Source organism: Linepithema humile, chromosome 4 (genome assembly GCF_040581485.1).
Source record: "Linepithema humile isolate Giens D197 chromosome 4, Lhum_UNIL_v1.0, whole genome shotgun sequence".
Taxonomy (NCBI): Eukaryota; Metazoa; Arthropoda; class Insecta; order Hymenoptera; family Formicidae; genus Linepithema; species Linepithema humile.
In genome coordinates this window covers 1,058,356-1,070,979 of record NC_090131.1, presented here as the reverse complement: position 1 = coordinate 1,070,979, position 12,624 = coordinate 1,058,356, and the positions used below count along the sequence as shown (strand labels likewise).

The window sequence follows — 12,624 nt, the reverse complement described above, 5'->3', positions numbered from 1 at the left end:
GTGTAAGAACTGTATATTAACTTTTTGTTAGAAATATACTTTTCTTTTTTACTCGATAAGTGTGTTTCACTGGATAAATCCACTGACATGATAAAAATTAAAAACTTCCAACATTCAGAAATCATAAGAGAAAATCTCTTGGCGCGATATACACACAAATTTTAACAGATCTGCACAATGCGTTGAAAAATTCGGGAAAAATATAGAAACTTCTGTTCACGTCTGCACATAATATGCTCGAATGAGCCAGTAGGTACAATATAGGGATAAACTTCCGAAAAGCTATCACCTCCGATTTGGTTGATTTTTAGCCTAAATACTTATTTTATCTAGTAAATAATATTCCCAAATGGATTTTTGGCGCAAATGTCCTTTCCGCCCCCCTCAAAGGTAAAACTGTTTTTGTTAATTATTTCAGAAAGCGTTTATTGTACGGAAAAAGTTGTCAAATAAAAAATAAAGTTCATAAAATGCTCTACAAATAAAGTCCTATACATATTTTATCTAACTCCAATATTTTAGCCGTTATTATCAAAAATCTGGAGGCAGTGTGTTCCGTCACCCTGCGGGGGGCTCCACCATCAAAAAACTACCCAGTAAACATTCGATATCCTATGTATTGTAAAGGAATTGGTGGAGGGTTTTCCAATTAATAAAAATAAAATAAAATAAAATAATAACGTCAGGATAAATATATTAATACAAGAAAGTGTAGATACAACTTGATTACGACCGATCTGTTTCGTGGTAAATGACTCTCTGCCGATTCTCTGGCGATTCACGCGAGCTCTCGCTCGCTCGTCTTGCCGGCCAACGGCCGCCGATGCCCGGACGCCGTGTTTTGGTCGATCGCTATTGTCTCGATCATCGCCACGAAAACACAACTCTCCTATACTTATTATATTATGCTCTTACACTATCTTCCTATAGTTCGGCCATCCTGACCTTTTGTTCGACCCGAACAAACTTATAACATAAACATAACATATATCGTAACGGGGGGGCGTTCCTCTTTCGAAGCACCGCCCGCGGCACCCAGACATTGTCCATTGTGCCTCCCCTCATAAACTTACTCATGAGAGACCTGTTTTTCTCTAAAAGAGAATCAGATCCCTCACCGGCAGCTCCCTGATCTGCTCGGGCCCAAGTAGTGCTGAGCCCAGCATCTTGTGTCTCAGCCCTGCATGTGCAGGACAGTCGCTGAGTACATGAAGGCTTGTTACCTCGTCGTCTCCACATGCCCTGCACCTGGATGTATCGCTAGGCCCAAGCTTGTACATGTGGTAGTTTAAGGTGCCATGACCCGTCAGTATCTGTATCGCTGTCCTGGCATCTCTCCTACTCAGAGCCCTTATGCTCCAAGCCAGTTCCTTATTAGGAGTATCTCCCATCAGAGCTCTAGCCTGTCTACATTTGGACTCAGATTCCACTCTCCAGTGTCTTAGATGTTCTCTGCGGAACCATTCTTTGATCCTCCCCCTTCCTAGATAAAAGGGGATTCCCAGAGCCGGCCCCGGTCCTACCATCGTTGTTTCTGAACCCGCTCTTGCCAGCTGGTCCGCACATTCATTACCCTGAATACCTGAGTGACCAGGCACCCAGGTAACGATGACTTCTCTTTCTCTCGCCAGTTCGTCCAGAACGCCTCTGCACTCCTGAACCAACCGCGATGTTATTGTCGGAGCCCCCAGCGCCTTGATGGCCGCCTGGCTGTCCGTACAAATTCTGATGTGCTCTCCCGCTTCTTCCTTACTCCGCACGGTCTGAGCACAGCTTAGGATAGCCACAATCTCCGCTTGGAATACCGTGGCATAACTGTCGAGAGAAATGCTCTCCTTCTATCCCTCTCGACTGCCAAAGAAGCCGGCCCCGGAGCCCGTGTCCGTCTTGGAGCCGTCCGTATACCAGACGTCCCCTCCACGCACTCGAGCCCCTAAGTTTCCACCTTCCTGTTCCCACTCTTCCGGTCTCGGTATATGCACTTTAAAGCGCCTATCAGAAGCCCGAATAATAGGTATTCTGTCTTGTCGAATCCATCTCGAATATCGGATCCAACAGAACGTCTTCTGGCAGCCTCGTATGCCAGGCTCCCTTCTTCCATTTTAGTTCGCATCTCAGACGGTATGCCGCCATTGCTGCAGCAGCCACCACCATCTGGTGAAACGGCTCGATGCCGGACATTACGCCCATCGCCGCCACTGGTGTTGTAACCATAGCACCCAGGGCCCCTCTCAAAATCAGAGCCCTGACATGCTCCAGCGCAACTTTGGCTGTTTTCTTTCGCACCCTAGTTTACCATACTACGGCTGCGTATGTGAGTCTGGGGCGAAGTATGGCTGTGTAGATCCAATGTATCATACTCGGTTTCAAACCCCAAGTCTGGCCAAAGGTCCTTCTGCACATCCAAAAATACTGGCACAAGCTTTTGCACCGGCTACAAAAGTGCTTCTCCCAAAACAGTTTCCTATTTAGGATAACTCCCAGATATTTCACTGATTCGGTCGGAACTAACCTTACTCCACCAAGAGTGGGTCCCACAATGGTGCCCACCTTGTATTTGCGAGTGAAGACAGTAAGACCAGTTTTCAGTGGATTCACCGCTAAACCCGTCCTCTGATACCACTCTTCTACGACTTCTAGTGCCCCCTGCATAAGCTCTAGACGTGTCTCTAGAAAGGGGCCCCGCACAAGTATTGCCACGTCATCCGCGTAGCCTTGTGCAGTGAAGCCTCTATCGTCCAGTGCCTTTAATAATCCGTCTGCTACCAGGCATCATAAAAGTGGGGAGAGTACTCCGCCCTGCGGGCAGCCTCTTCCCACCCAACCACAAACTTTCGCAGTTCCCAGCGAAGTCATCACACGCCTTCCTAGCATGCCCCGGATCCACTCGACGAGCTTCATCGGGACACCTCTTCTGGCGGCTTCCTCACACACTACATCGTGCGGTGTATTGTTAAAGGCGCCCTCTATGTCCAAGAAAGCACCCACTACGTAGCTCTTCCTTTCCAGCTGCTCCTCAATAAACGCTACCGTCTGATGTAGAACAGTCTCGGTGGAATAGCCCGGACAATACGCGTGCTGATTTTTATGGAGGGGATGCCTCGACAGAGTTGTCTCCCTCAGATACGCGTCCACCAGCTTCTCCAATGTCTTAAGGAGAAACAATGTTAGGCTAATTGGCCTGAAATCCTTTGCCTTGGTGTAGCTCGTTCTTCCCGCCTTTGGGATGAACACTACCCTGGCCAGTTTCCATGCACTGGGTGTGTAGCCCATCGCGATACATGCTCTTAAGGTTCGAGTCAGTGGGCCCATGATCTGTTCCAGTCTCTCTTGTAAAAGAGCCGGAAAGACGCCATCCGGTCCCGCTGACTTGTAGGGCTTAAAGGTGTTAATTGCCCATTTGACCTTCTCGGGCATGACAATTTTGGCCGCCATTCGCCAATCCGCTTGTCGGGCTCTTCTGAGTGAGCCCGGCTCCTTATATGCAAATAGCTCTCCCGGCTCCCTATGGAAGCCCGGAAAGCTCACTTCCAGTAGATGCTCCAGACATCGCTCTCCAGTCACCACCGTCCCATCAGGGAGTGCGATAGTTTCCAGGGTCGCATCCGGGTTCCTAGCGAGGATCCTGCAGATTCTTGCCGTTTCGGGCATTCCCTCCACTTCCTCGTAAAACTTCTTCCAGCTTTCCAGTTTCGCCCTAACCACAGAGTCTCTATACTCCTTCTGTGCCCTCCTAGAGAGCTCCCAGTTGGATTGACGGCCCGTGTTCCTAGCTCTATTCCAGGCCCTGCGAGCCGCCACTCTGAGACCCTGCAGTCCAGGGGTCCACCAGGAAGTTCCTCTATTATTTGTAACCGCCCTTTCGGGGCAATTACTTTCGTAGCAGTTTACCAGAGACCTCTGCAAGTAGTCCACACAGGTCTCCAGTTCGTCTTCTAATCCGTGCCTTTTAGGGAAGCCTCTTAGACTACTGGCCAGGTCTTTCCTATAAGAGTCCCACTTGGTTCTCCTCGGGTTCCTGAATTTGACGTCCTTTCCCCTAGCCTTAGCTATCCTGAAGGTGATCTGCCTGTGGTCTGAGAGCGAAGACTCCGTCGAGACCCTCCACTACCTCCTGTATCAACTGCCTGGAACAGACAGTGATGTCAAGCACTTCTCTTCTCGTTATAGTGCAGAAGGTGAGCTCGTCTTTTGTGTTGAGAATCTCCAGATCCGTGGATGCTAGGAACTCCAACACTTTCCTTCCTCTTTCATTGGTGTCCGAGCTTCTCCAAACAGTGTGATGCGCGTTAGCGTCACATCCCATGATCAGGGGAAGCCGCTTCTCTTGGCAGTATTCTGCCAGTTTTATCACCGGTACAGGCGGCACCGCCTCCCCCTCGTCATGCGAGAAGTAGGCCGAGCAAACGACCATTTTCCTTCTGTCACCGGAGTCAGCAGTGAAATCTACTTCTACAGCCGCAACGTCCCTGGAACACAGGTGAGGTATTAGCTGGGCTTTCATACCCTTGACGGCCACGCAGGCCCTGGGCCGATCCACTGATGGAGCCTTAAAGAGCCTACCGCAGGCTGCCAAGCCCTTGATGCAACCCCGGATTACCCAGGGTACTTGCATCAGTGATATGCATGTTTGCTTCCCAGCTTGATGCCTGGCCAAAACAGCCGAGGCCCCTTTGCTGTGATGCAGATTAATCTGGGGGAAGGCCACCCCTCTCGATCCCGTCATCTAACTACGAGACCGCTTTAGGGGGCTCCTTCTTATCCCCCCTTATCCCCCCTTGGGCCCCACTTACCCGAAAGGCAATCCTGTCGAGCCCGAAGAATGGTTTGAAGTCCAGCGTCCTCAATTTGAGGACGCTAGACTCCGGGACACCGAGGACTAGGTTCCCACCTTCCTTGGTGGCCCCTACCCCCTCCGCGAACACTTTCCAGCTCCCGGTGACAAGACCCGGGTTCTGCTTCTCCAGCCGCTTCAAGACCGTGGCTGCGCCCTCGGGAGGTCCCGGGACCCAAACCACCGCCCTGTCGATCTCTTTCGAGACCGCACCCCTCAACAAAGTCAACTGCTCTGCAGTGATCTCTGCCTCGGGGTAGCCCTTCGCCGCAATCACCCTCGCCAGAGGGTCAGCAGCGTCCGCATAGGCATGGTGCCCATCATGAGCCCTTTGCCTCTTCAACGGACGGCCGCCCGATGGAGGGGTTTTATTGGAGCCCTTCCGACGTTTACCATCGGTGTGCCCCTTCACCTCCGCCGGCGTACAAGAGGGAGCCACGGGAAGAGAGCGAGCCCCTTCCAGAGCCCCTGCTCTCATCCGCTTCGCCCTTCTTCTTTCGGCCCCGCACCGGTTTTTCTTTACTGGAGGTGAAGCCGAACCGGCTTCACTTCCGAAGCCCTTAAGGGTCCCGTCCGTCACCACCGTCCCAGCTCCGTTTCAACAGCGTACGACTCATACGCTATTGGAACTTGGAACGGCGAGCGCACACGGACGCGTGACGTCAGCGATGCTCGCTTGTGTGGTGCCGCTATGGTGGGGGCTCTTCCCCTCATGCGGTTCTTGATGCAGGATGCTCGATCTTGCATCACTGCTACAGTATATACATGAAATATGCATAATGTGAAAAAAATGTACTGTATATACTATGTACATATGTACATATGATATACGCTGATGTAGATACATTTGTGGATATACATAAGATATCTTATAGATATACATAGAATGTATATTCGAACGAGATCGCTGCCTGTATATACATAGAATATACCTCGTGTACATTCCATGTATATACATGTAACGTACATACATACGATATACGTTGAGGTAGATACATTTATGGATATACGTAGGATATCGTATGGATATACATAGAATGTATATTCGAACGAGATCGCTGCCTGTATATGCATAGAATATACCTCGTGTACATTCCATGTATATACATGTAACCAAGGTTGGGAAAGTTACTTTATAAAAGTAACTCGTTACCGTTACCGTTCTTTTTTTTAAAAAGTAACTCGTTATCATTACTCGTTACCAATTTTAAAAAGGAACTCATTACCGTTGCCGTTACTCAAAAAGTAACGAATTGTTACAATTTCTGTTCAGGATTACAAGTAGCAAAACGAGAATTTGTTCAAAGCTTCGAGAATCGTTGGCCTTTCTTTCGCCGCTGTTTGTTTATTCCAAGCGAAGCGGCCTTCAAGCGGTTAGTTCGCGTCCGTATAAGAAATCGCCGAAAAATGATTAGTTGTATTTTTCTAGCGCCTAATGCGATTGGCAGCTTGTTACCAAGCTCGCGGTGTCGATCGCTGATAGGCAGCTTTTCGGCGGCTAGCGTCGACTACGTGCCGGTTGCTGCATGCCCAGCCAGAGTCCGAGACGAGAGAGCAGCGAGCACGGACGTGCAACGCGAGTGTATCGCGACGAAAGACTTTGTAACGCGAGCGCGCGAATGAGTTCGATGTCTAGACTGATCGCCGGGTGTGATTTTCAATAAAAAACTAGTGAAACCCACGAGGCGGATCATTCATTTCCAAGCGCGAACCGGCCGCCGCAAACGAGCAATAAAGAACCGGCACAAATAAATATTTTCTCTCTGCTACGGAAGAACGAAGGCTCTCGTACAATTTCCGTTACTTTTTTTATATATAATACAAATTTTATGCACAATTTTTCTAATACAAAATTAAATTAAACACTACAAATTTACAGTAAACATTAAAAATTTTTAAACATTATTTTTCATTAAAGTAACAAAAATGATATAATTTTAATAATGATATCGCTATTAATATAAAGTGTAATAATTTTAATAATGTATAATAAAAGTAATAATTTTTATAATAAGATATTTTAAATAAGAAAAATTTTTAATAAGTTGTAAACCAGCTTTCTTAAAAATTTTTAGATGCTGTAAATTGCGACGACTTTTCCGTCGGGCAGAAGTACACCCGCCGGTAAGCGTGTCAAACCTCGCTGCTCTATTTAATTGATTTATTCATTACTGTAATACTTATAGTTGGGCGCCAGGCGCGGATTGACGCGCCGCACGAACGAATTACGTTAGAGACAATATTTTACTTAAGGAGCAACGGCGATAAGCGCGACTAGCCCACTCTACAAATGGCAGAGGGGCGAGGTTCTTTAGAGATGCTAAATACCGATTTGGAGAGAGGAGTCTGAAATAGATGGTTATTAAGAACACATTAATTGGTAACAAATAACATTTAATTCTAGTAATTAGATCAAGTGAGATTGACGCCGGGTGATAGACGTCTTAACCATCCCGCGAAGGGGAGACATAATTTTTCTCTGTGAGAGGCGTTATGATTTGGATGTTTGGTGCGCGGAAATCCGCGTGCTTCTGTCTCACGCGGTATAATATATTCGACGTACAAGTTCTATAATTCTCATTAGGTACGGTCGTTACGATTCACTCTACTTTAATCTCTCTTACTAACAGTTAACACACAGCGCAATTCGTTCTCAATAGAAAGTAGCATACAGTACAAATTCTGTCTCGATTTTATTCTTACGATTCTGATTGTAAGCGCTCGACAGAAGGCCGAGGCGAGAGATACGCGACAAGCTAACTCCACAAATTTTCTTACGCTCGGTACTTAAACACATGAAGAGACGCGAAATTATTACGCACAAAAACAAGACATTATCCTACGCAAAACGACTGTCGGCTCGGCAGCCCCGAGGGGAAAAAGCATGGTGAAATCTTACTATACAGAAGCGGTAGTCAGCGGGGCCCGGCCTAAATCTAACCTCGCACGATACCGCGAGACATCTCGGTATATGCTATACCCTTTACGCCAAATATGCGGGTTCTTATTTCCGCGAGGCTCGGGCCGCCTACTGATACCGCTCTTACCGCGAAGTCGAAGTGGTGGCCTTACAAATCGTCGGTACGCCCGTTGTGGTCCTCGAGGTTCCTATCAGGTTGCCGACTCGCCGAACAGTGACGACAGCGAGGCTCGCCGGACAGCGGTGACATTTCGCGCATCGTCCTGCGCATGTAGATCCTCGCTATCAATTAGCGATCTCGCTATCAATTAGGATCAATTTCTTGATCCTTCGATGTTTCCTAGATCTCTCGATGCTCGCGTCGCTCCTCGATACATCGGCCCTCGGTGACGCTTTTCCGAGGTGACCCCGGTCTCTCTCTTAGAGCAGCTGCCGTTAACGCCCCTCGCGGCCTTTTCCGTTTACGGATCCGAACCTTCTCTGAATCGGCCGGGAACTGATCAAGTTCCGACCTGATTCTGCTTTGGATCGTTACGACAGCTCTTTTTTCGGGTACTCCACCCCGGGTCTTCGGCGTGTGAGAGCGCGCTTCCCTCTCGGGCGTCATCTCTCTCGGTGCGTCCACCGGCCTCGATATGCTCCAAATCTGAAACTGTATCTGCGGTAGCGACAGTCTGGAGTCGAACTGTATAAGCAAAGGTATTTTTACTTGCCCTTGTTCCGGATCTGTCTACGCGCTGTCCGGGCCTCCGTCGTCCTGCCTACTGAGTCCCTCGCAGGTCCCACGAAGGCTGCTTCACCTTAGTCACAAAATGGGAGTTTGGCCACTCACCACGACTCGCGCAATTCGCTACAACGCTCAAAAAGAGAATTAAGAGGGAGAGGTCGTCGCCCCCCGCAGTGGGGTTTTCGACCTCAAATTTCCCTCCTAAATCGGGCTTTTTTGCCCTTGTGACGGACCTCAAAAATGTCACGTCACAAAATATAAATTTAAAAGTTTTCTTATTGTTAGTTTTTCTATAAATTCGTAGATATATAGAGTAAATTTGAAAAATGTAACGATAAAAATAACTTAAATTCGTTACTCGTTACCGAAAAATGTAACAAAGTTACTTTTTTCGTTACAAAAAAAATTTGTAACGCCGTTACCGTTACAGTTACCGAAAAAAGTAATTGTAACGGTAACGGCGTTACAAGTAACGCGTTACTTCCCAACCCTGCATGTAACATACATATATACGATATACGCTGATGTAAGGTACATTTATAGATATTGTTGTGCCCCTTGGTGAGGGCACGGGTTCGGGATCTGCCGCTAAGGGAGTTAGGCCGGGAATTCGGGAAATAATCCTTTGTTTTAAATAAAACAATCTCCGTATATTTATTGGTCTTGTTATTTTACAAGTTCCCTTGTTAACAGATGATCCAAGTTCCATCCCAGGAATCTTGGTCTTAGCTTAAGTCCACAGATCCTCAAGTTACTCGTATTAGCCTTGGCGATTCGTTATAGTTCGCGATCTTCTTGATTCGCGGTCCCGACGGACATACGTCCGTTCCGTTTGACTGTTAACATTCGACCCGCCGTCGTAAACTCGCGACGGCGATTTTATAGTCGCGAAACTGCAATTGATTGCAGTTTTGAAGGTCTTTTCGATCGAACTTGCTGACGAATTCCGATAGTTCGTCTGCATTCTCGCGTTAAGAACGAATTTGGTTTTCATTTACGCTGCACGATTCTCCGGTGTCTCGCACGAGCCGGAAACGTACTGAATCGTCAGCGTTTTTATCTGATATCGTAATCAGATATGTAATAACTGTTCTTATATAATTATATTTTATTAATATATATATTTTATTAATTAATAATTGGTTGTGGTTCTCTGGACCCACAACAATATATATAGAATGTATATTTGAACGAGATCGCTGCCTGTACATACATAGAATATACCTTGTGTACATTCCATGTGTATATAATACATGTAACGTACAAACATACGATATACGCTGATGTAGGTACATTTATGGATATACATAGGATATCGTATGGATATAAATAAAATCAGTCATTAGTTCGTTCACTGGCTGCTATGTGACGCATTATGCGCTATCTATCTCGTATTTAAGTTTTAATCATGAAAACTATATAAAACTTGCAAAAGGCGGGTAATAATATTGAAGTCTTCAATTTGAAGATGTAATAACTTTTTCTATCAATTTAATATCTGAATCCCAACACAGGGAATTTAGATAAACTGATTGTTCAAAAATTGGGTAGATAAATATCCGAATAAATAAAAATTGTTTATTATTAAAAAACGTACTGTATATACTATATACATACATAGAATGTACCTCATGTACATGCCACGAATGTGTATTGCACATCCTCGGAATTTATCCTATGTACATACTGCGAACGTGTACTGCACATCCTCGGAATATACCCCATGTATATATCACGAATGTACACTGCATATCTTTGGAATATACCTATGTATGTACTATGGACATCCTATGTACATACACGTGGTAATTATTTCACATACATAGAATATGCGCTTTATAAACTTCTCACGTTCTCTGTATATACATACAATATACAATATACATATATGTATATACATAGGACGTACATAGAATGTCCTAATGTTTATTGGGTATACACATAGGGTCTGGATTGAATTTCGCTTTGCGTAGAAAGTCGTAAACCCATGTGGAACCTCGCTTCGCGTTGTAAAGTGTATGCGTGGATGCAGTGGGTGCCGCCCCTCCTATGGGGGCTTTTACAAGTTTTTTGATAATAACGACTAAAATATTGAAGTTAGGTAAAATATGTATAGGACCTTATTTATAGATCTTTTATGAGCTTTATTTTTTGTTTAACAACTTTTTCCGTACAATGAATATTTTCTGAAATAATTAACAAAAATAGTTTTACCTTTGAAAGGGGCTGGGGGGCGGAGGGGGCATTTGCGCCAAAAATCCATTGGGAATATTATTTACTAAATAAAATAAGTATTTGGGCTGAATATCAGCCAAATCGGAGGTGATAGCTTTTCGGAAGTTTACCCCAATATGGAATACATTAAAATAAAAAAAGAAATAATTTAATTTTTTTTAGTATTACCAGCTAAAGAAGAGCCGTTACCAGGTTGGGTGGACAATCTGAATGGTCCTATAGGATTGCTCGTCGGTGCGGGCAAAGGTGTCATCAGATCAATGCACTGCAACAGCAGTTATCATATTGAATATATACCGGTTGACATTGCGATTAATAATCTAATTGTAATTGCATACAGAGTCGGTACCAAGCAGGAGAAGTATGTAACTCCGCTTTGTGCAATTCTTTTTTTTGTCTCATTGAACATACCGAAAAAACATTCAAATCAGAATATGTTATTCAAAGCTCGCTTTGGACAATTGCAACATAATATGAGATAACATTCTACTTATTATTTTGTGTGTTCTATCGTATAAAAAACAATAAAAAAATCAATATATACACATGTAAGGATTATTTATTTTGTGCGTATTTCAAGTTTTGAAATGTTTTTATATTACGTAAAATTATAAATAGATATCTATCTCAAATTTTGTTGCAAATTAATTGTCCGAAGTAAATTTAACATGCAATATGTCTATAATTTGTAAACTATTTCTTTTCTACTACTATTTCTTATAATATTTAATATAAAATAATTATATTATTAATTTTTAAAAAATTTGTAACGTTTAAATTTCTCTCTTGTGGGCTTACAATTGTCAATCCATTTATAGATCAAAAAGTATACCTGTGTTCAACGTAACGCAAGGTAAAATAACAGAGATCAAATTCAGCGAGATACTTAAAATGGGTCAGCATGTTGTTCACGAATATCCCTTTGAAGGACAGGTTTGGTATCCTGACGGCGATATACGTAGCAGCAAATTTGTGCACAATTTATTTGTCTTCTTTTTCCACATCATACCTGCGTACTTTATCGACTTCTTAATGCTGATATTTCGACAAAAAAGATTGTAAGTTCTGAGTACTCTTTATGACAATGTTTATCCATTAATAATTACTTATTATATAATGCTTTATTAATATAATTGCATACTATTATGTGATCTATTTTAATTATTATCTTTTCTTTATGTTCTTTCTAACAGTATGGTCAGACTCCAAAAACGAATTTCACATGGGCTCGAACTACTGCAACATTTTACCACGAAAGAATGGGTATTTCATAATCATAAGATATGTACTATGTTCGACGAATTGTTGCCAGAGGACAAAAAAATGTTTCGCCTTTATGTCGAAGCTAACTTTGACAAAGAGGAGTATTTGAAGACTATTGTTTTGGGTACTCGACAATACTGCCTGAAAGAAGACTTATCTTCCTTGCCGAGAGCCCGTCGGCATCAAAATATGTGAGTATATTTTGCATAAATTATATTCCATGTTTTATATTTCTGTACAAAGAGAACAGTTCCACAAAATTTATTCAGTTGCAGTTTAGAAATGTTTAAAATGCGAAATAATGTTTGAAGGTTTCAATAAATAGAGGAAAGGTAAATACAGTTAAAAATACTTTACATAACTTGACACTCGTAAGAAGTTTCTACATTTCTTGAACGACAATTGCGTATTCTCAAGAAAAACTGAATTTTCATTGTGAGATAAGATAATTAATATAAGAGTAATATGTGAAAGTTAGGATAAAGAAAAATAGTAAAAGGAACAAACGTTGTTAAAATTTTTCTCTTGTTTAAGTATTCTCTTCTAACGTTGTACATACGTTTTCATTTAATATTTTGGCTTACATTGAATTTTTACGTATAATCACAATGCAGTAGCAGTCAAATTTACTGTTACGTTCTGATA

The 12,624-nt window shown here is 43.6% G+C and overlaps 1 protein-coding gene across 9 annotated transcripts in view; it reads left to right on the top strand.

The window, feature by feature from the left end:
* Positions 1–12,624, top strand: part of LOC105668059 (putative fatty acyl-CoA reductase CG5065) — a 51,000-nt gene that overhangs the window by 25,291 nt on the left and 13,085 nt on the right. For 7 of the 9 annotated variants that reach the window (XR_010889745.1, XM_067353265.1, XM_067353264.1 and 4 more), the window contains 3 exons: positions 10,879–11,077; positions 11,535–11,774; positions 11,910–12,170. Coding sequence is in view for 8 of the 9 variants with exons in the window: in XM_067353265.1 (XP_067209366.1) it covers positions 10,879–11,077; positions 11,535–11,774; positions 11,910–12,170 (700 nt within the window). In the remaining variant the exon portion in view is untranslated. Of the gene's footprint in view, positions 1–10,878; positions 11,078–11,534; positions 11,775–11,909; positions 12,171–12,248; positions 12,312–12,624 lie in introns of all 9 variants that reach the window. The other 2 variants (XM_067353267.1, XM_067353268.1) reach the window with 2 other exon arrangements.